General features: G+C 43.8%; 1 protein-coding gene across 1 annotated transcript in view; it reads left to right on the top strand.

Moving 5' to 3' along the window:
• The window catches only part of STAB2 (stabilin 2), a 126364-nt gene that overhangs the window by 19417 nt on the left and 79976 nt on the right, over window positions 1–26971 (top strand). Inside the window, exons 6-18 of the mRNA XM_045826606.1 lie at window positions 1710–1805; window positions 3382–3507; window positions 4175–4371; window positions 6453–6586; window positions 11292–11425; window positions 13042–13124; window positions 14517–14666; window positions 16206–16349; window positions 16874–16930; window positions 17073–17198; window positions 21920–21973; window positions 22280–22360; window positions 24496–24648. Of these exons, the coding sequence (XP_045682562.1) occupies window positions 1710–1805; window positions 3382–3507; window positions 4175–4371; window positions 6453–6586; window positions 11292–11425; window positions 13042–13124; window positions 14517–14666; window positions 16206–16349; window positions 16874–16930; window positions 17073–17198; window positions 21920–21973; window positions 22280–22360; window positions 24496–24648 (1535 nt within the window). The remainder of the gene's footprint in view (window positions 1–1709; window positions 1806–3381; window positions 3508–4174; window positions 4372–6452; window positions 6587–11291; window positions 11426–13041; window positions 13125–14516; window positions 14667–16205; window positions 16350–16873; window positions 16931–17072; window positions 17199–21919; window positions 21974–22279; window positions 22361–24495; window positions 24649–26971) is intronic.

Genomic DNA, 26971 nt, shown 5'->3' with positions numbered 1-26971 from the left:
TTCTCCTTCTCAAGGACACCTTCTTGACAGAGGCTGGCAGCCCTGCAATGTGTGTCGGAAGCCCCAGAAAGCTGTTAATCCAGTCCAAGGCCACGCTAAAGGACAGGACACAGGGAAAGGCTGGAGCCAGATTCTTGGGCTCCCGCTACAGCACCTGAGGGGAAGCTCAGCAACCAGGACAGCTGTTGCATCGAACTGGAAATCGGGAGCAGGGGCAGGGCCACATTCAGCTCCCCTTTCTGCCCCCTCACCCTCTTGCATGGACCACATGACGACACTCGGATCACACAATGTCATTATATCTCTTAGGGTCCGCCTTCTGCACTGCCCGGTGAGCTCCTTGAATTAAGATACTGTGAATTACTCGTGTTTGTATTCCCTGTGCCTAATACAGTGCCTGCCACTAGGTAGGAGCTGAGTAGATATTTTTAAATTGAATTGAATTGAGTCTTCTCTGCTGAGCTCGTAGTGCACCCCCTCCTCACCCCAGTTATCTCCAGGACCAATTTCACTTCCCTTCGGTTCTCAACTCTTCCAAAAGCTACAGCCGTCGGTGGATGTCAAAGTGCTTTGCCAAAATAGAAGCAGTGACAAACTGGTTTTTGAAGAAAAGATGACAAATGCAGATCTGATTTAATCTTTCACTCATTTGAATGAGTTCTTGAGCTAGTCATCTCCCATTTTTTCATACGTATTTTTCATACTTATAAATGATTGAATGAATGATCCCTACGTCGCAGGGTGCTGTCAGCATTAAAGGAGATAATACATGTAAAGCCTGCAGCAGAATACTTGGTAGGTAATGAGTGCTCAACGAAAACAGGTGTGGGGCCAGTTCCAGGGTGAGGTAGATGAGGGGTATGTCTCAGGTGCAGAACTTAAGGAGACATCAAAACCTCAATAGTCAAGAGAAATCATTTTATCAGTTCTCTAGGGCTGGTGTGACAAAGTGCAATGCCACAAACAGGGTGGCTTAAAAAATAGAAATGTGTTGTCTCAGAAATTCAAAATCAACGTGTTGGCAGGCCAGTCTCCTTTAGAAGCCCCCAGCGGAGACCCTTCCTGGCTATGTCCAGCTTCTGGGAGCGGCAGGCACTCCTTGGCTCGTGGTGGCATCCTCTCAGTCACCGCTGCCGTCTTCCCTTGGCCTTCTCATCCCTGAAATGACCTGTCTCGGGGCTGAAATGTCACCTATTTCAAATTGTTAAACATGGCATTCTCTGCCCTCATGTTATTCTCTGCCCTTCGGAACTTCTTCTTTCACTCTCATTGCCTCATCATTCAGGAAGGAGAATTTATTCCCGTAGATTCCTGTTACCAACAAGGATGGCATCAATGGTGGCATTTCTCTCTTAAGCATGACAGGTGTATGTAAGACATCCAGTTTAATCTTTCATCGAGCTGTCCAAGAATGATGTAACTAGTTTGAAAATAGAGAAAGGAACTCCAGTACATGTGATATGCGAAGTATGCCTTATAGACACTATCTCATTTAATTCTATAGAAACCTCATGAGATAGGTATCATTATCTATGTGTTATGCATAAAATACATCGAAGCTATTAAAAGAAACTGAAGTCAAGGTTCAAGCCAAGGTCTAGGACTTCAAACCCATGGTTCTCCCTGCGTCATCGTGCAGATTCTCCATAAACACTCTCTGAAAACGTTATTCATTCAGGGGCTGAAAAATCCCCATTTTCCGTCTGCAGTGTGCAGCTGCGTGCATGGAGTGTGCAACAGCGGAGTCGATGGCAATGGAACTTGTGAGTGCTACTCCGCATACACCGGCCCCAAGTGTGACAAGCGTGAGTACCACCAGTTTCCTCAATGACACACCAGGTCAGCTGGGCACAGACGTATGCATTTCAGACCGCACAGGCTTGGGCCCAGCCCAGGGGCGTGCTGTTCTGCACACCCTCTCCTCAGCCCTGTGCCCACCAAGGGCTTCATGGGATTGGCCACCCCGGGGAGCTGGCCACCCTATCTGCATCTTGCACAGCTGGCCCCTGAAGCCACCTCAGCCCCAGCCACTCACAGAAGTCCACTACACTTCCAAGAGAGAGTTAGCTCCCGGTCCCAGCAACTTCCCCAGACACCAAGTGAGTCCTGACTCTTAGTACCTCCCTGTGTATGGCCTTCCCCAGAGGGAAGATTTCTGGCAAATCTTGCCGTGAAGGCATCTCAGCCCCTTCTCCCCATCCAGTGACCGCAGCCATGCCCTTTCCAGGGGCATCTGGCCCTCAGCCCTGGGCAGAGGGGGGCCTACCTTGAGTACTTACCTCAACCCAAGGGGATAGCTGCTCCTTGTATTTCTGCTACTCCTTTATTCTTTAGAGTTCTTTCTAACTCTCACACGGAATTCCCCATTATTTTTAATTCTCTGGTCATAATGCTTTACACTACAATTTCCTCTGTTCAAATTATCGTGTGTTTTCTATCTCCTGCCTGGGCCCTAATACATTGCCCATTAAAAAAAAAAAAAAAACCCTTAGGTTCCCTAAGATCAGAGCTCCTCTCCTGTAGCAAAATCCCCTGCATGTTCAGTCTCCATCCAGACTCTTTGCATTGCCCCATGGGAACTGGGGCTTGGAAGGCCTGGAGCAGTGATGCTGACACTCTGGCTATTGCTCTTTGTAGGAGTAATAAACTGCCCTCCTCTCTGACCCAGAGTGTCTTATATCTGGTCTCCTATCCTCTACCAGCACCCATGAAACTGAACCAGCCCAACTGGTTAGCTTTGCCTGTTGGTTATTATGTCAAACTCTTGTCTTTTAATATTTTTACCTTGTTTTTCTTTTTTATTTATTTTTATTTATTTATTTTTAGAGAGGGAAGTGAGGGAGAAAGAGAGAGAGAGAGAAACATCAATTGCTGGGGGTCATGGCCTGCAGCCCAGGCATGTGCCCTGACTGGGAATCGAACCTGCGATGCTTTGGTTCGCAGCCTACACTCAATCCATGAGCTACACCAGCCAGGGCTTATATCAAACTCTTTATAGTTTTTAACAACCATCTAAGTTCCATCGCTGTTGTAAAATACTATGCAGTTATTAGAGATTAAAGTATATCCTTAAAGACCTCCATAATATATTGTTAAATGAAAAAACAAGTTTCCAAATATTTTAACAGGACCCTACATTGTTTTAAAAACCATATAAATAAACTTATACATATATTGGTTGTTGACACGGGTTATGTTAGGAATGGGGTGGGATCGTCAGAATAGGAAGACAGTTAATTTTCACTTTATGCGTTCTATTTTTTTGGAATTACCACAACAAGTCTGTGTTACCTTTTTAGTGACAGGGAATGTTGCATTTGTTGAGTTGTTTAGAACGGGTTGTTCTACTGACGCAGTTACCTCCACAACCTCCCTTCGCAGCCATCCCTGAGTGTGCAGCCTTGCTCTGCCCAGAGAACTCCAGATGCTCGCTTTCTGAGGGAGACGGAAGGAGACTGGAATGCAAATGCCTTCCCAACTACAAAGGCGACGGCAAATCCTGCGAGCGTGAGTAGAATGTAGATCCTGCTAGCGTATTAGCTGAGATGTTTAGGTTACTCAGCAGAAGAAAAAAAAACCCTCCCAACCTCCCTAATTTTAATGCAATGACCACTTCTATTTCTCTCTATGTCGATGAAAGAAATACATAAACAGTTCTAAGCAAAATGTTCATCATGAAACTGGAGCCAGATTGCCTGGGTTCAAATCCCAGATCTGCCTATTACTGACTACACGACCTTGGACAAATTCTTTAACCCACGTGTGCCCCCATTTTCCTATCTAACAAATGGGGATAATAATGGTACTTACGGAGGGTTGTGAGGATTAACAGAGTTAATGTATGACAAATGCTTAGAACAGAGCACAGTACATATTATAAATTCCATAAGCCTCACTGCTTTCGTTCACACTCTTTTGTATTTATATTTGCATGACACAATGATGTATCAATGCAATATGTATAGTTATAATCTCTGATGGTCATATGGAACTCTGTTTGGTAGGTGGGGTGATCTGGAAGGGTAGGGTGGAATGTTTCTGACTCCTCCTTTCAAAATCGTTGGATTGCCTGTGCAACTTTGACGAGCTGTGATTGGCAGTGCCTTCGCCGTTCCGTGTTCCCTCTCCCTCCCGGGTGTGGTAACTGCCCCTTGCCTTGTCATTGCTTCTCAAGCCATCAATCCGTGCTTACAAAACGTCTGCCATCGTCACGCTCATTGCACCTACCTGGGACCGAATCAGCACCGTTGCACATGCCAAGAAGGCTACGACGGGGATGGCCACGTGTGCTTACCGGTTGACCCCTGCCAAACTAACTTCGGGAACTGCCCTGCAAAGTCCACGGTGTGCAAATATGACGGGCCGGGACAGGTGAGCTACTGCTGCGCGGAACTGACGCTCGTAGAAGTAGGACAACCCCCCGAAGGTAAAACAGGCCATAGGTGTCATTTGTCTTCTGGGCCTTCCCGATGCTCCCTTTCAGCATCCAGCTGGGCTTCCTCTCCAGACAGCCCTGCACGTGCTTGGGGTGACTGCAGCATGCCCCTTCCCCCGGGCACCCTCTACACTCACACTTTCCAAGCTCCCCGGTCAAAACCTAACTGTCCTACATTCTCTCCCATCCTAGTCCTATATGGTGATCGACAAATATATACACAACTCAAATTAGATTAACAAATAAACTGTTAACCAGTCTTGGGTGACTGTGTAAGTGACTTTCACCAGCAATCCTCCAGTCACTCTAGTGGTTTTGTTTTTCCAAAAATACTCCGTGTCAAAGGGATGAACACTGAGAAAATGCCAGGCAGCACTGGCAGAGTGTAGGGAGCAGTGAGGATATTCTGGGGTGAGACCCTGACCCTCGAAATCACATCATGACCTTGACTGGTAAAATTCAGCCTGGTCAGGAGACCTTTGCTGAGGAGTCCAGTTGAAAGAACCTGTTTCCTAATATCTCATTCATCTATCAAATATGCAGGGGTGCATGCCTGCTAAACCCAGAACTGCACGTTGAGTGTTCAGTGGAGGAAATCCGTCCACACCCAAGGCTGTTGCTGCCTGGGTAGGAGGACAGGCTTCCGTGCCTGACCCAGACACAGTGATGGGTCCCCAGCTGTCTGCTCCGCACCCCACAGGAGTGCTCCTGGCAAAGAGATCCCTGCACAGAATCTACCCAATATTATCTTGTAGAAAAAAAGAATATATCACACAACATTTCTGCTATCAATTTCTGGGGCAGATTTGCAAGAAATGTAAAGGGCTGAACTGTATCCTTTAAACAAGGTCCCCTGTGGGCAAAGCCATGTTACACCCTGAACCGAGGTCCCAGGACCTTGGGAGTGAAGTTAAAAATATATTTTATCTGTTAAGATATGCGTTCCAACGCAGAATTTCCAGTCTTAGAAACCCCCATTACTCACACAGAAGCAGAGCATTCATTACTTTCATTATTCATATGCATTTGAAAAGAATGTGTATTTAGCTTCTTTGGGATGGAGGGTTCTATATATATCAGTTAAGTACATTTTCTCTAGGGCCTTGTTCAATGCCACAATATCTTTGTTGATATTTTGTTTGGAAGATCTGTCCATTTTTGATAGTGGGGTGTTAAAATCCCCCACTATAATTGTGTTGCTGTCAATATCTTTCTTGAAGTCCTCTAAGATTTTCTTTATATATTTGGGTGCTCCTATGTTGGGTGCATATATATTTACAATGTTTATGTCTTCTTGGTGGATTCTTCCCTTGAGTATTATAAAGTGACCTTCTGGGTCTCTCTTTATGGCCCTTTTTTGGAAGTCTTTTTTGTCTGATATGAGGATTGCTACCCCGGGGTTTTTTTTTCCTGTCCATTTGCTTGGAAAATTTGTTTCCAGCCCTTCAGTTTCAGAATGTGTAGGTCTTTTATCCTGAGGTGGGTCACAGGGGTCCTCAACCTCAGTATTGACATTTTGGACCACATGCATCATTCTTTGTTGGCGGGGGGGGCTGTCCTGAGCATTGTAGGATGTTTGGAGCATCCCTGACCTCTAGTGATACCACCCCCCCCACCCATTGTGAAAATCAAAAATCTCCAGACATAGCTCAATGCCACTTGAGTTGAGTGGCTAAAACCCAGTATTCTAGAGCAATAATACTTCCCATCCAAGCGCCACTCTCTACTCAGCTGTAGATGATTTAAAATCAAGAATTATGGTGCCAGCGAGGCCCAGGGTCTGCAAACAAGAGAACTGAAGGGTAAACTGCCAACAAGGTGTATGAGTCTCCAAACAGACAAGGCATCGAGAGAGGTTTCCCAATTCTACACACTTTGACAAAGGTCTCGCTCCAGCCCACACTCTGGACCTACCCTGAGTTAGTTTTCATGGCGGTATAAAGACAAGAGTGTAAGGAGAATGTCAGCTTCAGTGACTGACTAGAACCCTCTTTGTTTTTTCTCCTGTCCACTGAAGTCTCACTGTGAGTGTAAAGAGCATTACCACAACTTCGTGCCTGGCCTGGGGTGCAGTATGACCGACATCTGTGTCTCTAATAACCCCTGTCACAGGAAAGCGAACTGCTCCACCATCGCACCAGGCCAAACCAAGTAAGTCTTTGCAGTCCCACCACCTTCTTTCCAAGTGGTGACGGTGGTGGCCAGTCAATGGCGTCAGTTTCTCCTGGAAGAAAGTGTCTTATTCTGTGTATGTCCACCCTACCCCCACAGAGCACAATGCAAAAAGCACAGTAGGCACTCCACGAATCTTTGTGTAACTGATGAATCATTCAGAAAGTGTTTCCTTTCTAATGACCGTTAGAAAGGCCTGAAACACTGACACGGCTGCTAATCTGGTGTGAAGTGGTCAGAGGGTGGGAGAAGGAAGCCGCTGGCCCTGGGAAAAGGAATGTCTGTTGCGATTACAGGGGTTGGCCTCTAATGTATATGCCTGTTTCCTCACCCATGAAATATGGCTTGTTAGCAGTGCCAAACAAAAGAAGGGAAAGTTAAAAAATATTAATGGTGTTTCCTGGACTCTAGGACTTAAAAGCAGGGGTTTACTGTGAGTGAAAATATTTGCGTGAAAATTCCTGAGGCAGAGGCAGCTGGCGAGGTGGGGAGGAGGTGGTATTTGAAGTCTAAAGACCTGGGTTTGCGTCTCTTCACTGGTGTCTTTCCGTCGTACGACCTGGGGGAAGCGACACCAGCTCTCTGGCCTCCATTTCTCTGTGTATGAGATGAGCACGGTGATGTCTACATCATAAGGTTGTTCTGAAGGTTACAGGAGAGAATGTTCTGGAAACTGCAGCACAGCTCTGTCTCACGTTGTTATTAGCGGGTGAACTGAGGCCAGAACCCAAGTCTTTACCAGACCAAGGCTTCCATCTTGGTGCCACTTTCAGTTCTTATTGTCATGGGCGTCTGAGAAGGACTCCGATGCCGTTGTGAGCCCAATATCATACGGAACTGTAAGGGTTCCTGTGGCTCCTGAGCCCCTTCTACCTCCTTTCATGGTTGGGTTTTGAATGTGTGGATGTGTCCACATAGGTTTTGTGGTCATCCCATTCTGTCTATGCAAATAAGTGAATCCACACTCACCGTGGATAAAGCGGAAAGAATTTGGGTATCAGAACATCCGGGTTCAAGTCACAGCTCTGCCACACACCTTAACCTCTCTGAACGAGGGGTATAGTGAGGCTACCATGAGATTACGTCCATCGGTCTCTGAGCAGAACCTGGCACGTGGAAATCACTCCACACGTGTGTACACACACAAACACACCCCGTCTGTGTGTATAGTCACGTATGCACCAACACACACAGTATACAGGCACATCCTCTTTAAACACAGATTCTGGTAACACTGACAACTAAACAAGCCAGGTTACATACTTCCAACCATCCTCCGGGGAAGCTTGAGCATACTCTAAGTACTTTCTTTCTTTCGTGTTTGAGAAGATAAAATTGAAAAAATGAAAATAATGGACTTTAGAAAAATATAAATTGCATTAAAACTTTTGTTTAGAATGTCAGTGGAACTAACCATGGATTTTAGGGGTATGTGTATCACTTACAAACTGCCTTGACCCTCCCTGCCCCCTCCCCAAATAATGGCCTGTCTTCAGCAGGGAAGAAGCTTGGGTTAAAGGCTGGCCAAATTACTTGGATAAAATATAGGGCCATCAGCAATTCGGGTAATTTAGTTTGCTTCAGATAAAGATCTATTTTGTTTATGCTTCCTCGATATGGTAATTAGTTTATGCAGAATATTCAAAATCACACTGTATTAGCACCAAAGAACACCCGATAAAGAAGAATAGGTTCAATGGGAGCTCCACTATTCACCTGTGGGGTGACCTCAGACAAGTCATACGCATTCTGACCCACAGTTATTGGTAGTTTTGTTTGTTTGTTTGTTTGTTTGGTTTGGAGGGGAGCTAAAACTCACAATTTTCTTTTTTTAATTTTTAATTACAGTTTACATCCAATGTTATTTTATATTAGTTTCAGGTGTACAGTACAGTGGTTAGACAACCATATGCTTTACAAAGTGATCCCCCCGATATCGCCAGCCATATCAACCTGGCACCAACCATAGTCATTGACCATATTTCCTATGCTGTGCTTTATGTCTCCTTGAATAGTTCATAACCAGCAATTTGTACTCTCAATCCCCTCACCGTTTTCTATCCAGTCTTCCAACCCCCTCCCCCTGGGCAACCTTTGGTCTGTTCTCTCTTTCTGTGAGTCTGTTCCTGTGTTATTTCCTTATTTATATTGTTCTTTAGATTTCACACATATGTAAAATCACATGGTATTTGTCTTTCTCTGACTGGCTTATCTTACTTAGCATAATACCCTCTAGGTCCATCCGTACTGTCACAAATAGCAAGATTTCATTCCTTTCATGGCCAAGTGATATTCCATTGTATATATGCACTATGACTTTTTTATCCACTTGTCTAGTGGGTTGCTTTCCTATGTTGGCTCTTGTAAATAACACTGCAATGAACATAGGGGTGCCCATGTTCTTCCAAATTAGTGCTTTGGGATTCTTTGGATATGTCCCCAGAAGTGGAATCACAGAGTCATAACACAGTACTATTTTTAATGTTGTGAGGCCCCTCCACCCTGTTTTCCACAGTGGCTGCACCTACCAACATTGGTAGGAACCTGCATTCCTACCAACAGTGCACGAGGGTTTGACGTAGGCGTGTTTTTAAAGCTTTAAGACAGCAGTAGACCTTTACACCTAATAAGGAACTAATTTATAAAGAAGGCAATGCTGTGAATGTGCCATAGCCCAATGGAGAACACTTAAGTCAGAAAGTGATCTCATGAAGTCTCAGACTTTGGACCGAGATTTTAAATAAAAATTTAACAATATTTATGTCTCATACATTCCATTCCACACTGAGGCCATTAAAATATCATTCTTAGAAAAAACAAGTCAAGTCATTTTACACAAAACAGATCATTGGACTCATAACGACTTAGGGAACTTTTAGAGAGAAACATACTTAGTGGTTTGTAAAGGTTACTTGTCCAGCTACTAATGGTTGTCTTCTAATGAAACTTATATAATTTAGAGCAAGATTAGTTCTCAGCAATGACTATTGTATCACTTCCAATCCCACTCTTGGCCTTCTTAAATCCACCATCTTGTGGCACAGTACTTGCAGAAAAAGTTGATGTTTAAGTAAGAATCTGTTTTTTGATTGTATTAAATAGACTACCGTTCTGTGGTTAGAACTACCTTAGTGATGTCCTATAATGAGGTCTCTCAGCCTTGGCACTGTTGACCTTTGGGGCTGGGTAACTCTTTGTAGTAGGTGCTGTCTTGTGCATTGTAGGGCGTATAGCTGCATCACTGACCTCTACCTACTATTGAGAGTTGCCACTAGCACCTTCTCTGTAGCTGCAACAACCAAAAATGTCTGTAGATGTTGCCAAATGCCCCTTGGGGGCCAAAATTGCTCCTGGTTGAGAGTGGATGCTCTATAAAAACTTTGAAAACTCAGTCACTAAATTTGTCTTGCTGGGAAACTCATATGTATCCTTCTAGAATTATCTAGAATCCTGGGGTTACAACAGTGAATAAATACATACATAGCCCTTGCCCTCACTCTCTTCTCAAATTAGATTGGGTCAAATAACCACGCGGTTAGGATAGAATTGCAACTGGCTCTGGTGGTACAGAGAGGAGCTATGTGGTACCACGAGAGTACACACTAAGGGGGGCCTTATCCACACTGGGGAGTAGGGAGGGGGTGAACCATCATGGGATACCTCCCTAAGGAAGGGAGAGTTGAGCAGAGACCTCAGCTAGGAAGGAAGTAGAAGGGAAGAGTCTTCTAAGCAGACCAACAGCTCTGAGGCTGACATCAGTAACTTATTCTGATTCACTGGCTCCATGGTGGGGCTCTATGATGTGGACTCTGACCAGCAGGGTCTGTGTGTTGTGGATGTGATGAATAAATTCACAGGGACTGCAGAAGTCCTGTGAAGAAAAGGGACAGTGTGGCCACTCTCAGAGTGAGACAGGGCCCTGACTCTTGCCTAGACAAGCTTCTATTGTTTTTTCTGGGCACCTTACATCAAGGATGGTCCTCATTTATTATGCATTGGTTTGCTTTAGGTGATTACCTTTTACAGATAACAAAGGAAAGGATGTTGCAAATGCAAGGGGGAAAGTGGTTTAACTGGTTACATTCCATCCTTGGGAGGATTAGCACAGACTTTAGGAAGTTACTTTAAAAATATGCAGTAAACATTTTCTGCTTCAATTCAGGGTGAGGGAGTTTTAGCAAAAGCAAGCCTCAAAGCAGCCTAGGTACAATGCAGGCCTGGTTGCCCATGGGTTAGCTGATCTGTGGGCCTGGCTCTTATGTGCCACCTCATGCCTGCTGGTTTTCTGAACCAGAGCTGAGCTACATTTGCCACTGCCATGCAGATTGGTTGCCTATAGCTCTAGACTCTGCATTCATAGTAAGCACTCCAAGTGATTTTGATGTACATGGTCTCTCGGTCATGCTTTGAAAAATACTGAGAAAATATACAAAGATATCTGGTGTTTATAGGTGTACATAATTTATTAAACATCTATTTCTTGTGGGCTGGCCTTGTGTCAGGCACCGCTCTAGGAGGGCTCACTTGTGTAGTGCCTCTCCTCTCCTGGCCTCATCCCTGGCCAACCCTGGCCACCGTTCTCCCCATCATTGCAGACAAGGATGCAGACAAAGGAGCTGTTCTGCAGGATCTCAAAGCTCAATGGCTCCAAGACCCTGAGAATGTGTTTTTACCCTCTCTGTAGATGCACTTGCCAGAAAGGTTACGTTGGTGATGGCTCAACGTGTTACGGAAACATCATGGACAGACTCAGAGACTTAAACACTGAACCCGGAGGAAAATGGCAAGGAAGTCTGACTTCTTTCATCTCGCTCCTGGGTATGCATCTACGGGTGCACATTCCACAGAAAGGGCTGCCCTCTTTCAGGCAACAGCAACTGCAAGGCACAATCATTCAAAAAGGGCGGGCAGGCTAGGCAAGGCTATGAATGGGGATCAGCACTTCCAGGAAGGGCCATGCAGGTGGGAAGGAAAAGACAGGCAGCTGTTTCCAAAGACAGAGGAGTTAGTGCCAGGAGACCTAGCAATGCCACAGTTAAGAGACAGGGAGCTGGGTCACCACAGGTTACCAGGTCTGCAACAACACTGAGACAGGGCAGCTACTAATATGAATAGGGAGGCCATCCTCTTTCCCTTGACCTCATGGGCCTTTCAGGTATGAAACAAGGTTGGCAGGTAACACTGGGCATAAAGAATGACTAAGGCCACAAGGCAGCATCTGTGTTCCTCAGCAGAGGTGCTGTTTGGACTTTGGGAATAGTCTTGATTATGTGTGACCATCTCAAACGTTGCTGGACATTGAGCATCATTGGCACCCACCACTAATTGTCTCCAGTGACACATTCTCCACTAGCCTCCCCCAGGAAAGGTGACAGACCCAAATACCCTCCTGCATTTCCAAATGCCCTCTAGGCCATTAAGAATCAAATCTGATGGCTGGTTGCAGCCTTAGACAACACTTTCAATAAAACACAAATATGGCCAACACATGGAAAATAAAACACAGACTCAACCCATCCACAGAAGCTTTAAAATATAAGTATCTTGAGTTTTCCAGTCACCAAAAATGATTCCCCAGAAAGAGCACAGAGAGAGAAATGTCCTGCATGGGTCAAGGCTATGTCCCTCATGTAAATCTTAACGTGTGACCTGCATAAATGTCCTGTTCCTTCTGAGGCATCCTAAGGGGACTTAAGCATTACTAGCGTGCCTCAGGGCTCGGGGGAAATCTTCCAGGCTCCTCACAGCCTTCTTCAAAGGACTCTTGAGATATCAGATGAGAGCAGACTGGAGTGACAGTGTCCTTTGCAGGCTGGGCCCTCGAACATTGCCCTGGACAGAGCTCAGTCACCCTCTCACCCGCCCCATTTGCAAAGTGCTGATACACACGTTGCCTGCTGTGTGAGAGCACAGCTTTCCCAGCAGCATGGAGACATGACCAGCCACGGGCCTTGCAGGGCCCCTGCAGAATGAAAAGGCAGAGTCCTTTGATTTAAAAAAAAATTAACCTCTTCAAGATGGCAAGATCAGAGCAATCACCAAGCATGGGGCTTGTCTGATCTGGTTCCAGATGGAACAAAGGCTTTACTCACAGAAATGGTGACAGCACAGAGGGTCAGGCACAGGGTCAGGGACCTGCTGGCTGGGGCTGTCTGAGGAGCTGGTCACATGACCCCCACAGAACCTCTCATGTCATCCCATGGTGTCCTTACAGCCAAAACTGTGGCTGCAGAGAAAATCACACCGTTATGAGGAAGCTTTTGGGGCCATACATTCTTAAACAGCTTCCCAGTTTGCAAAGGGCCCACATGTGACACTTAGGACAGAGGAGCCCTGAGTCGAGGGTGCACATGGACCGCAAGGGCCATTGCCTGACTGTGCTCTGCACGTGCCACTGACCCATTGTGTTTTCTTTGTGTGTTTCGACCGCTAAGGCAAAGCCTACGCCTGGCCACTCAGTAACCTGGGACCCTTCACTGTGCTGCTGACGACAGACAAGGGGCTGAAAGGACTCAATGTAAGTATTTAAAAGAAACCTACACTGAGAGACTGATGCAAAAATAATAATAACAACAACAAAAATCTTAGTAGACACTACCTGCTTTTACATAAAGTGAGAAACCCCCATTAAAGTCAAAACTACTGATGATAAGGATGTTAGGATGGTGATGGTTTGGTAAACTTCTTTTAGTGAAACATAATGCCCTGACAGAAAGTATGCCAAGGGTTGAGTGCACAGCTCAATGAATTGTCACGAAGTGAATGTACTTGTGTGTCTAGGAAGACCATTACCAGCTCCTGTCAAGACCCCGGATGCCCCTTCCAATCATCATCCCTTCAAGGGCAATCACTGAGGGTTCGTAGCTACAGTCATGTGGTAAACAAGATTTGAATAGTGCAAAGCTGCTCACTTCCTACAGGAAGAATTACATTCATGCATTAGCTAGGTATTTGTTTCTTTAAAATCCTAAGTGGTCACAGTGATGGGAGAAACTAGAAAATTGTCATCTCCCCTGTGAGCAGCTGTTGTCTGAGACAATGTCATCCATGGGAATGAAACTCGTAGTGCCTGGTGTCCCATCACGATGGTGTCCAATAGTTAGATTTGGTTTAATGTACATAATGGACACACTGGTTTGTATAAAACGGGTATATCTTACTGTAAGATGTTTTGTGATCATTGCTGCTGCATGGGAGAAAAACCCAGTCAGTTCCAGACTCATTGGCCCTAATATGCCACCACCTTTCATCTGTCTGAGATGAATCTGTCACTAACCGTCAGAGATGCCCTCCCTTCTCGCCCGTTGGGGAGAAATGGTAAAGATTGTATGCCTCTGCGCTGGGAACTTCGCATATGGTCTCTTGTTTAATAAACAGGTTGCTTTAATTTACAGAAACTTAATTTTTTAAAAGTCTGCATTAGTTGATTGTTGATGACATCCTAAAAAATGTGGATTTGGTCCAATGGATTCCAAAAAGCTTAATGTTACTGTTCAAAAGTTCCATTGGTTCACCCTGCCTGCTCTTTTCACCTAACTTTGTATTTCATTTTCATCTGCTTCCTGAGCTCAAGATGATTCCTCGGTACCCACCCCCCCCACCCCCCCCACCCCCCGCTGCATTCCTCCTGGCCCAGATGCTGTGCTCTCTCCACTGTGTCAGTTTCCAGGCTAGAGCACCTCCCTGGCTGGAGAGTATAATCGGCATCACCTCTCACTCTCCAGCTTTCCACTCCCTTTAAGGCCTGGCCAGGGCAGCTGCACTCAGGGAAAGGCATCTGTATCTGTAAGCCCAGTGAGAGCACAATGACTTTGATGGCTGTGATGAACAAGTCAATGTATGAGTCATAAACGCCACTTGCTCTTTCCAACAATGGAGATGACTAAAGGAGTGGGCTCCCTTTTCTTAGGTAAATGGGCTTGAGATGGATGATAAGGCTACTCAGTACTTCGTGAAACTCCACATAATTGCCGGGCAGATGAGCACCGAGAATATGAATAACACAGACACATTCTACACCTTGACGGGAAGGTCGGGGGAAATCTTCAATGGTGATAAGGTAAGGGTTTCTCTGATGTCTGCTCCCAGAACAGAACTGTCCACCGAGTCAACAACTCCCACAGCTGGCTCTCTCTGCCTGTCAAAGAACTTCCCTACATAGGAAGAAGTGGGGAGCAACACCAGAAAGGGCCATAGAGGAGAGTGGCACACTGTTATAAAAAGGGGGCCATAAAGTGTTTGATTTTCAAGGTAACCATTGAACTGCGAGCAGGAAGGAGAAACTTTGCAGCCAACCTGTTCCCTGGAAGTATCAGCGCAAAGTTAGATCAGCCTTCTTCTTAAAAGGAAATTGATTATGTTTGCTTTAGTTTGCTGGAGTGTGTCCATCCTCTCCTGCTTAACATTCCATCTTTCCTAATGCCATTAGCTCTCTTTTGGTTTTTATAATAAAACTATCCCCCCTTTCATAAATAGCTCTTTTTGTGACTTCGCTGAGGTACACATGACTAATCAACAGAATGTGTGCGTGTATACATTATGGACTATACAGTTATACAGTTATTTGGTTTCACCAAATACCAATAGTTGATGGGTTATTGAGCACTTACTCTACGCAAGGTACCAGGGTAAATCTTTATTCATGTTAGATAAGATTCACAGCAACCCTGTGAAGGACATTTTGCTAGAGCCAGGATTCAAATGCAGGTCTGCCTGACTCCAAAACCTGATTCCTTAACCAGTATGTTGTACCATGGGTGTGAGGATGGATAGGTGAGTGGGTACATGGAAGGAAGGAAGGAAGAAAAGATGAAGATGTGGCCTTCTTTCTCCCAAGGACATACATGCATTCTTTCAACAAATATTTACTAAGTCTGTAACTTATAGGAGCCACATGGGAGGAAGAAGGAATTAGCTTTGGTTATTCACTCAACAAATATTATTGTGTGACTTCTCTGTACAAGATAATAAAATACAGTACGTGATGTGCCCTGGTCAGGTGGCTTAGTTGGTTGAATCATTGTCCCATACACCAAAAGGTTGAGAGTTTCATTCCTGGTCAAGGCACATACCTAGGATGTGTGTTTGATCCCAGTTGGAATGTGTATGGGAGAAAACTGAACAATCCCTCTCTCTCTCTCTCTCTCTCTCTCTCTCTCTCTCTCCCTCTCCCCCCGCCCACCCCCCCCGCTCTCTCCCTCTCTCTCCAACAAATATATCTATCCTTGGGTGAGAAATAAATAAATAAATAAATAAATAAATAAATAAATAAATAAATAAATTAGATGATGTATTTATAGTAAATTGAATAGTGTTGCCTTTTTTGGAGGTTGCAGGTTATTAGGGGAGACTTGTAATGCCTTATTCACATTTAGCATGATAGTCATCAGTGATTTCACAAGCTATGTCATTTGATCTTAGTGAAAATACCATGAAGCCAATCCAGCAGATACCATCACCCACATTTTAGGTTAAGTGACTTATTCAAGAGCCCACAGCCAATAAATGGCTGAACCCAAGGACTTCTGACTTCTAGTCCAGTACTCACCCCTTCAAGGCCACCTCACCAATTTTATTTTATTTTCCCTTGGTGTTATAGGACAATCAACTAAAGCTTAAACTCCATGGAGGTAAAAAGAAGGTAAAAATTATAGAGGGGAACATAATTGCTTCCAACGGGATCCTGCACATCCTTGACAGAGCCATGGACAAGATGGCGCCCACATTTAATAGCAACACGGAGGTGAGATATTTCAGCTAATAGTGACATCAACCCAAGTTCATCTTCCTTTGTTCCATGGAGGGTCACATCCAAAAAGAAAATGCATGCCCGCAATATATATGTGTCCTTCATTTGTCATGCTAGGACCCCAACCATGCGGAAGATGGGATCATTTGTCAGTTTTCAACAGAACTCCAGATACCTCTACACAGAGAAAGGTGTGCAGTAGGTGTAGGAAAGACCTTGATTTTGTGACCTCTTTTAGGGTTGCCTCTGACAACTCAATCCAGTGACCAGTGAAAACTTATCCCTCATGCTTTATGGAGGAAGGCAATCTCATTTCAATAACATTTATTCCCTCTGACCTATTTGATGATGGTTCAAGGCTATTTCTGAATGTGCAGGTCTAAACTACTGTTTCAGAATCAACAGAAAACATTTGTATCTATCCACACTTGCACATAAACTCTGTCTTTTAATGTTAGGGTGTCTATTTTCTAAACCACCTTTTTTGTCTACAATTTGCTTTAAATGTCTCTTTTTAGCAAACCATAATGACAATGTTGCAACCAAGATACAGCAAGTTCAGATCTTTGTTAGAGGTATGTACTTTTCATGAATTTCTGGGAAATTTTTATGCTCAGCCTTTGTAAAATTAGCAAATGTGTTGATTACCAATATTTTGAGGACTTAGATATTTATCTGAGATAGTTGCAGATATAAAATTTTATGTCTTAAATGCAGAAAACCAACATGGGGCATGCCTATGATGGGGATGGAGCTGGTGAACCATACACCATTTTTGTTCCAAGTAATGAAGCATTGAATAAGATGGAGGATGGCGTTCTCCATTACCTCCTCTCTCCAGAGGTATTGTTTCCTACTTACTCTGATGGTATCATGTCAGCACCACTGCCTCAGTCTATGTCCATACAAGCTTTTTCTAAACTAGGCATAACAAAAAAAAGTTGCACACATATCACTATCTATCCTTCTACAACCAAGGCAGACATCATTAATCAATCACGGTTCTCTGGAACTAAGCCTGGTGTTTCAGTGGCTTACTTCTCCTCAATGGAGTTCCAAGTAGTTGTAACCAGTCAATCAGACTAGGCATAGGAAATAAAATCTATCTGCATCCCCAGATCCAAATGGCTGGCTTAATTAGTCCTGTCTCCTTTAATATTTCTCAGTAGCAAAATAGTATTTTAAGTTCTCGACAACTCTAAAACTATCCAGAAAATGAAGTCTATAAATGAGGCCATTCTAAATTTAAAAGGCACAAATGTTGTTTTTTTATTTTAGATGATTCAGCCTTTCCTTTTGATTGCTTTCATCTCTCTCCACTGTAATCCTCTCTTTGTAAACCATACACCTTCAATTCTCTCACAGTCTTCTGTAGAAAAGGAGATTTTTTTTTTACTCCTTCAAGCTAAGGTGTAAATGGCTGAAAGCACTTAAAGAGTTTCGTCTCCCAGAAATAACAGCCTTCAAGTGAAGAGAAGAATAGCTAACTATGGAGTTTTGTTCATTAAAATGTCAAATGGTGGCAGAGCCACAGCTTTCTTCCAGCATCCTGGGATCATGCTTCCATCCTGGCAATGAGCAAGACTACCCATAACCTCATGTAGATTAGGGCCAATTATACAGAAGGGGAGGATCCAGATATTTTAGGTTAATAATTCCCAAACTTTCATATGCTTAGGAATCACCAATGGAGCTTGCTAAAACTAGGCATATTTCAGAACCTTTTCCCCAAGCATTCCAATTTAATGGTACTAGAAGGGGGCCCAGAAATAGACATTTTGGTCAACACCAGCTTTAACTCAGGTAGCCCAGGCCACACTCCTTCTGGGACCCTGAAACTTGTTTGTGTGTGGCTTAGAGGTTCACATGGATACACCCATTTTTAGAATACTTTCCAGGACTATAAGGATATCTTACTTTCAGAAAACTATGCATTAAAAAGATATGCATCAAGGAGATAAATAAGGAGGTAAACTCCCTTACATTGCAAACAGATGTTCAACATATTAAAGGATTTGCTACAGGTTTTCATTAAAAATGCCAGATTTCCCAGTGTCTTAAAAATAGGATCTTATTTTAAACATATGATTCACACTCAAATTTTCTGAAATTTAGCTACTAGAAAAAAAAATCTGTTATACCTCTCTTTAGAATTCAAACTTATACCTACCTAATTTTAAAGCTGAAAAAGTAATGTTGCTCCCCTGGAAAAATTATTAAAATCCTGAGATTATATGTCTTCTCTGAGTGCATGAGCTTCTGATATAAGTTTTTTTTTAATAATAAAGGAGTTCTTAGACGCATAATCAGGGACACTTAAAATTAAAGCAAAACCTTTTAACGAGAATAGAAAACAAATCAACCTTCCTGCTTTTGTGTCAAGTACCTTTGCTCAGAAAGCTTTTCTCTTTCTCCTCGCTCATAATCCCTTCCGATGGTGTCCGGAGCTGGCACCCTCAGACTCTCCCAAGGAGATGTGAGTACCTCTTCCCAGCTCTGTTCACTGAGATCCCACTGGTCGCTTGAAATCAGCCCATGGTGATTTATACCCTAGAAACTGGCCAACACTATAAATCATGGCTTATTTTTTCCCCGTAGAAATGACCACTAACATACCACTGCTCCTGGCTCTCAATCTCTTTTCTCTCAAAGGCAATATTTTTCTTCCTGCAAAGAATATAACCCTTCAAGTCTCTTTGTCCTCCGTCATAAACTGTTTTTCCACTTCAATTTCTAGGTAAGGGATAAAACAACCACTTTGCCTCTTTCTCAAGTACAGAGCCTGTGTGGCTTAAAATTTCTCAGCCTATTGGAAGCGACTTCTGTCTCCATTCATCTTAATAGCACCCTTTGGTTATTTCTTCCGAGAAGAACCTCAGCTGGAGACAGTGAAATTTCCATCAGCGACACCAATAAAATGGAAAACAAACCAATCTCATTAGAAGAGTGGTTTCAATTTCTCATTTGGAATGCCATGTTTCCCTTCCAGTGTATCTCTTTATTCCTCCCTGAAAAAAAAACGTTTCAGTCTCAAAATCATCCCATCCCCACAAAGACCACAGCTGCTGATTATAAGCCCCAGTTTATGACTTTGACCCTGAACTAGACAGAAATAAAAGCAAAGGGAGGGGCGGGGCGTGTGGAGATTGGTCCTCACCAATTCTCGAATATCCTGAAACCTAAGTAGGACAAACGGAAGTGGATTTACAGAATGCAAGGTCCTGCAGTTGGGGAGAAAACTCTCTCTTTCTGTCTCTGGCACCCAAAGGTTTGGTTTTTGTTGTTATTGTTGTTGTTCTTATTACCTAAAACAGCTGGGAGGAAGTGGATGTCCTCATAAGGGAAAGGGTACACTGCCCCAAAAGAATTTTCTACAACAATACCTGGAACGCATCCTGTCACTGTGAGCCGCACTGGACTGAACTCCAGTGGGATGATGGCCCTCAGCCAGATAAGGCAGCGGGCACACACAGTGGCCGGGGTGATGCCGATCCATGCCTTTGTCCCTTTCACTCTCCTGTTTCTTGTAAAAAGAATCCAACACCAATTAATTATCGAGGCTTTGGAAGGGGATTACTCAATCAGTAAAGTCCTCCATATAGAATTCGGGGGCTGGAATCCTTACCAGTCCCTTCATGTTCAGGTGAAGCTGTGCCTGGAGGAGTTAAGTGGTTTGCTCAAGGTCACACAGAAGCAGAATGCAGGATCCTGAGGTCCAGCTCGGTGATCTTCCCAGGAACCCCCTCCTCTTAATTTATTGTCATAAATGTTTGTGCCCCATACTGTGCTGGATGGGCACATAGTGATTAATAAGATAGACCCAGTTCCTGCCTTCCGGAAGTTTGCAGTCCAGTTTGTTCTGACATTTTCCCCAGTGGTCCCCACTTTTTCTCACCCCTTCTGCCCCTGAACATCCAAGTTTGTAATAGCATTGTTTTTTTGCCTGCAAGTCTCACTTCTGGGTTCCATAAAATAGCATAAAGGAGAAGGTAAAACCCAGTGGCCAAGTGGCTTGCTCAAGGTTACATAGCAGCAGAACCAATACTGTAGATGGTTGTCCACTTCAGCACTCTTTCTGTCAACCATGCCCTGCACCTAATGCTATTGACTTACGGAGATGGTAGCCATATAACTTATCATTTACACCAAGACAACTTGGAGAGTAGTTGGGGCTGCTAGGACAGTGAGGGTTGTACCAGAAAAACCAGGATATGCAATCACCTTACTTACAGGTAACTTCTCTGCACAGGTAACCAGGGCCAAATGCAGAGAGGAGTCTCGGTGAACGCAACTCAGATTCAGCAGGGCTTTCTTTTGATCTGGGACTTCACACTGTTAGAACTCGTCCCTAGAATGGTCAGCCTCTTGGGCATCACTGTCATCTTGATTTGCAATCGCTCACCTAGTAACTATGGCTGCGCCACTTAAGAAGCAGATTCAAAGGCTGTGAAGCTTGCAACTCCCAGCTCTGGCTCAGCTGGGAGATTGTGACCACCTGCCACAGACCACCACCACTGCCACCAGCTTCTTCCCCCAAAGAGTGTGGTCCCTGGGCTCCTCAACTCTGTGTGCTCTCTCCAGGACACCCTTAGGGGGACTGCTCGTCCTGTTTAGAGTCCCAAGACTTTCTTTTTCCTCCGCTGTTGCTTTCGTTTTCTGAGGCATGCGAAATATTGCTAAGGGCTTTGCAAGAGAAATGCCCATGTACCAAAGGAGCCCAGAAGGGAAAGCGTCCTGACCAAGTGATTCAAACAAGGACTGTATACTCCTCCATACTCAGTATGTGGTTTATTGCCTATCCTCCTATTTACTAGAATGAAAGTTCCATACAATCAGAGCTTTCGTATGCTCGTTGATCTACCTTCAGGACATAAAATGGTGTCTGGCATAAAGCAGGCACTCAATAGATATTTGTTGCAAGGTGGAGTGGCCATTCATCATCACCATCAGCAATGAATCAACAGGAGACATGATCTCTATGCTGCCAGATTTCTGCTGATATTATAACCCCAGGGAGTTAGCTGAATAATGCTGCCTTCTTTGAGTTTCTTAATTCAGTCATGTTGTCTCTCACCTCAGGGCCTTTGCACATGCTCTTACTATGGCAAAAGTGAAATGGAATCATAAACTAAGGCTGTAGTAGATAATCCAGAAGATAGCCTTGGACATTCAAAGAGGTCATGGAGAAGAGTGACTGGGAGCTTGGGCTAATTCTTAGACTTATATTCTAAGTTAGCTCTGTGACCTTGGATGTGTCTTTAAAATTCAGTGTTATCCCACATACAATGACTTGATAGTAGTCCCTACCTCACAGGGCTGTCGAGGGGAATAAAGGAAATGTGCACATAATGTTTTTAGCACAGCCTCTGCCAGAGTAGGAATTTGGTGAATACTGGCTATTTAGGGGATGGGATTTTTCTCAACCTGGACTTCCCAATAAAGGGAGTATGGGTCACTTACTTTTCTTGACTAAGTATCCAAAGTCATTTGAGGAGGTTCCCACAAGAGGGGGGTGGTGTTTTGTTTTCTTCGTTGACTAAAGAAGTATTTTAATTCCTTTGCAGGGATCTCAGAAGCTTCTGGAACTCGTCAGATACCACATTGTCCCCTTTACTCAGGTTGGCCCCATTTTTCCTGCTCTCTTTTTTTCCTTGCTTTGAAGATATCTGACCTAGTTGTAAGTTGCAATATTTGCTGCTAAAAAAAATAGGTTACAGTTGCCCTTTTTCTGTAGTTTCAAGTGCACCCTTAGCTATGAATGATGAGCCTTCTATCAAAGACATCTTCAAAGCCTCAAAACCCATGACATCAAAGCTCCCATTATTAGTCCGTAAACTTGCAGGCTGTTTCTTCTCGTGAAGACTTGATGAAAGCAGGGCTCTGTGTGTTGCTCTAAGTGTTTCTGTCTGTTGTTCTCGTTGCAGCTTGAAGTGGCCACCCTCATTCCGACCTTTCACATTAGGAGCATGGCCAACCAGCGCATACAATTTAACACAACCAACAATGTAAGTGAAAATTCTACCACTGGTTTTGTGACTTATTTTTTGCTCTTCTTATAATTATTTTTTAGGTTATCCTACCTCTATACTAATCCAAAGGCTTAAAATCTTTATGATTATTTCATTCACTTTTTACCTTTTCCACCAAATGGCTGCTGAGCAGCTACATGTGTGAGCGTCTGAACTAGATGCCGAGGGTAAAGCAGTGAAAGAGACAGGCTTCCCTACCAACGAAGAAAAGAGACTTTAAATAACTAATTAGTAACTAGTTAGTTATTTAATTACAATTGTAATAAGTGCCACCAAGTGGAAGTTAAGAGGTCCGTGAGAACATGCAGCAGGAGGAATCTGAGGAATTCTGGGGGTCCAGAGGTCCTTGGTGAGAAGGTGAGGCTTTGGCCAAGATTTGAAAGTAGAGTGAACTTGGGCAAAGAAGAGTAGAAGGGAGTTCTAGGCAGAAGTAAGAGCATGTGCAAAGGCCCTGAGGTGGGAGACAACATGACTGAATTAAGAAACTCAAAGAAGAAGCCCTGGCTGGCATAGCTCAGTGGATTGAGAGCAGGCTGCGAACCAAAGCGTCGCAGGTTCGATTCACAGTCAGGGCACATGCCTGGGTTGCAGGCCATGACCCCCAGCAACCATACATTGATGTTTCTCTCTTTCTCTCTCTTTCTCCCTCCCTTCCCTCTCTAAAAATTAATTAATTAATTAATTTTTTTAAAAAAAGAAACTCAAAGAAGGCAGCATTATTCAGCTAACTCCCCGGGTTGTAATATCAGCAGAAGTCTGGCAGCATAGAGATTATGTCTCCTGCTGATTCATTGCTGATGGTGACGATGAATGGCCACTCCACCTTGCAACAAATATCTATTGAGTGCCTACTTTGTGCCAGACACCATTTTATGTCCTGAAGGTAGATCAACGAGCATACGAAAGCTCTGACTGTATGGAACTTTCATTCTAGTAAATAGGAGGATAGACAATAAACAAAAAGTGAAATATGCCACCTATTAGGGAACTGGGAGTGAGAAGATAAAAAGCAACAAAGCAAGGAAGGGGACTAGAAAGCAGGGAGAGGGCTGGCATTGTGGATAAAGTGCCCAAGAAATCCTCATGGAGAAGAAAACACATCAGCAAAGACCTGAAAGAAGTGAAGGGAAAAGCCGTGTGACTATTTGAAAGAACATTCCAGGGAGAGGAGCAGTAAGTGCAAAGGCAAGGAGCGTGTCCAACCTGTTTGAGGAGTCTTCAAGGTCAGTGTGGCTAGAGGAGACAGAGCAGAAGAGACAGAGTTTAGAGAGGATGTCAAGACAGTGGGAGGGAGAAAGAGAGGTGGGCTCAGGGCACACAGGGCCTAAGAATTCAAGGTAAGGACATAAGCTCTTAACTTTGAATGAGTTGAAAAGCCATCAGAGGATTTTGAGCAGTGGAATGATGTGATCAGACATACGTTTTGGGAGACTGATCAGGAGGCAATTGAGAATGATGGTGACTCAGACTAGGGTGGTGGCAGGGATGTAATGAGAAGGGGTTGAATTCTGAAGATATTTTGAAGGTAGATGTAACAAAATGTGCTGATGGGTTGGGGGATAAAGAGAGAGGGAGCCAAGCATGAGTCCCAAGCTTTTGACTTGTGCAACCACAGAGATGAGTTGCCATTAGTACTGCAGGTGGAACAGATTTGGGGAAGAGTGGAGGCTGGAATTTCTCACTGCTTTGTCCATTTTCTGCTCCCTTTCCTACAACATGAGCAGGAACATGTCTTAGTTTGTTTACTGATATATCACAAGGCCAATAAATGTATCTGAATGAATGTGAATGGATCACCACAGAGAGGTAAAATAATTTGCCCGAAGTGTCATAGCAAATATATTGTGGAGCTGAAATTGTTATAACTCTTCCCTAGTGTGCCACCTGCAAGGTCCATTTCTGCAAGAACATCCTTGCCTGGCATTAGCCAAAAATTCATTTAACAGATTCATCTTTCCCTGTCAGCCAAGCCCTCCTAGTAGCAATCTTCCACTCACTGAAAAGTTAAGTGAAGCTGAAGTCCTCCAGCGAGGTCACCACCATGCAGATCTACCGGGGGACCACTGGTGTTCCCGAAAGACAGAATGAAAGATGTCATTGCTTCTTTCCAGGGGCAGATTCTGGCAAATGATGTGGCCATGGAAGAACTGGAGGTCGCTGCCAAAAATGGCCACATTTACACACTGACTGGAGTTCTGATTCCTCCCTCCATCACCCCAATTCTGCCCCACCGGTGTGATGAAGTAGAGACAAAAATTAAACTGGTAAGAAAACGAGGGAAGTACATGAGGACCCCTAAACAGCCCCACAAAGCAGATAATGTTTCCAGCTCTCACCGTGCTGAGGAGCCTCTTCCCAGAAGGCTTCTGTCTTCATGTAGAGGCAGGCGCGAACTAAGGTTCTTTTGCAGGGGAGTGCCACAACGATAGGTGCTGCCTGAGTGTATCAAGTTTTCTAAAGCTGTTACAACAAATCACCACAAGTTCAGTGACTTAAAGCAACAGAGATTTAGTCTCTTACACCTCTGGAGGCCAGTAATCAAAGTATTAGTAGAGCCATGCTCCCTCTGAAGGTTTAGGTAGATGGGTGGAGGGGGTTCTTCCTTGCCTCTTCCAGCTTCTGGTGCCTCCCAGAGATCCTTGGTGTCCCTTGGCTTGTAACTGCATCAATTCAATCTCTTCCCCCATCTTCGCGTGGCTTTCTTGTCTGTATGTGTCACTGTGTGTCTCCTCCTCTTCTTGTAAGGACACGAGTCATTACATTTAGAGCCCACCATAATCCAGTATGACCTCATCTTAACTAATTACTTCTGTGAAGACTCCGCTTCCAGATAAGATCACATTCTGAGATTTGTGCAAATGTAAATTTTGGGGTAACACTATTCAACTTACTGTACTTCAAAATACTTTACGAGGAAGTGAAAGTAGAATTTTTTCTCAGGTGGATGCTCTAGTCTAGCCAATCAACCATCTTTCTGCACTTCTTTTCAAATACGAAACTTATTGTTTGCCTATGAGTTTGTGAACCTTCTAATGGCTTTTCTTGTTTCCACAGCAACTTTTTGGCTCAGCTGGTTTTAATCAGAGCACCCAAATTTTAATATTGCTGTTACATGTGGTCTTTCAGTTCCCGTGGAAACCACAACCCCAAAGTCACAGCAATAATAAGTCTGGGTATTTCTTTTCAGGACACTTTAATATTATATCTATAATTGTCCTCACAATATTCTTGGAACACGTGCACTGAACAAGGAATAATGACCTTTTTTTATAGATTTTATTTCATTGATCCCTCTTCTTGTCATGAAGGGTGGAAATATATAGTTGAATACCTGGCACAGGCTTGTGGCTCATTGCTTTGATTTCAGATTTCTTAATTAATATAATTACTCTGATATGTTTTAGGCTATTGTGATGGTACTGGTCCCCTGTACCAGTCACATACCATCTGAGGAATTTGATTCTACTCTGAAAACCACTTTTTAGGAAGCAGTAACTTGGTCACTTTCCCACCCAGTCCCTGGCAGTGATTTGTATTTGGTTCAATCCTTTATTTTTTTAATATGTTTTATTGATTATGCTATTACAGTTGTCCCATTCCCCCCCTTCACTGCCCTCCACCTTGCATACCCTCTCCCACCCACATTCCCCCGCTTTAGTTCATGTCCATGTGTCATAAGTTCTTTAGTTTCTATATTTCCCATACTATTCTTGCCCTCCCCCTGTCTATTTTCTACCTACCATCTATGCTACTTATTCTCCGTACCTTTTCCCCCCTCTCCTCCTCCCACTCCCCTGTTGCTAACCCTCTATGTGATCTCCATTTCTGTGGTTCTGTTCCTGTTCTAGTTGATTGCTTAGTTTGTTTTTGTTTTTTGTTTTAGGTATGGTTATTAATAATTGTGAGTTTGATGTCATTTTACTATACATGTTTTTATCTCTTTTTCTTAGATAAGTCCCTTTAACATTTCATATAATAAGGGCTTGGTGATGATGAACTCCTTTAACTTGACCTTATCTGGGAAGCACTTTATCTGCCCTTCCATTCTAAGTGAAAGCTTTGCTGGATAGAGCAATATGGGATGTAGGTCCTTGCCTTTCATGACTTGGAGTACTTCTTTCCAGCCCCTTCTTGCCTGCAAGGTCTCTTTTGAGAAATCAGCTGACAGTCTGATGGGAACTCCTTTGTAGGCTACTGTCCCCTTATCTCTTGCTGCTTCTAGGATTCTCTCCTTCATTTTTATCTTGGCTAATGTAATTATGATGTGCCTTGGTGTGTTCCTCCTTGGGCCCAACTTTTTTGGGACTCTCTGAGCTTCTTGGACTTCCTGGAAGTCTATTTCCTTTGCCAGATTGTGGAAGTTCTCCTTTATTATTTGTTCAAATGACTTTTCCACTTGTTGCTCTTCCTCTTCCCCTTCTGGTACCCCTATAATTTGGATGTTGGAATGTTTAAAGATGTCCTGGAGGTCCCTAAGCCTCTCCTCATTTGTTTGAATTTTTATTTCTCCACTCTTTTCTATTTGGTTGTTTCTTTCTTCCTTCTCGTTCACTCCTTTAAATAAATACTTAAATAAGTCCTGATACT

Source organism: Phyllostomus hastatus, unplaced genomic scaffold, assembly GCF_019186645.2.
Source record: "Phyllostomus hastatus isolate PE091 unplaced genomic scaffold, TTU_PhHast_1.1 phas_scaffold_755, whole genome shotgun sequence".
Taxonomy (NCBI): domain Eukaryota; kingdom Metazoa; phylum Chordata; class Mammalia; order Chiroptera; family Phyllostomidae; genus Phyllostomus; species Phyllostomus hastatus.
Note: the sequence above shows the minus strand (reverse complement) of the source record. Positions and strands in the feature narration are given on the sequence as shown.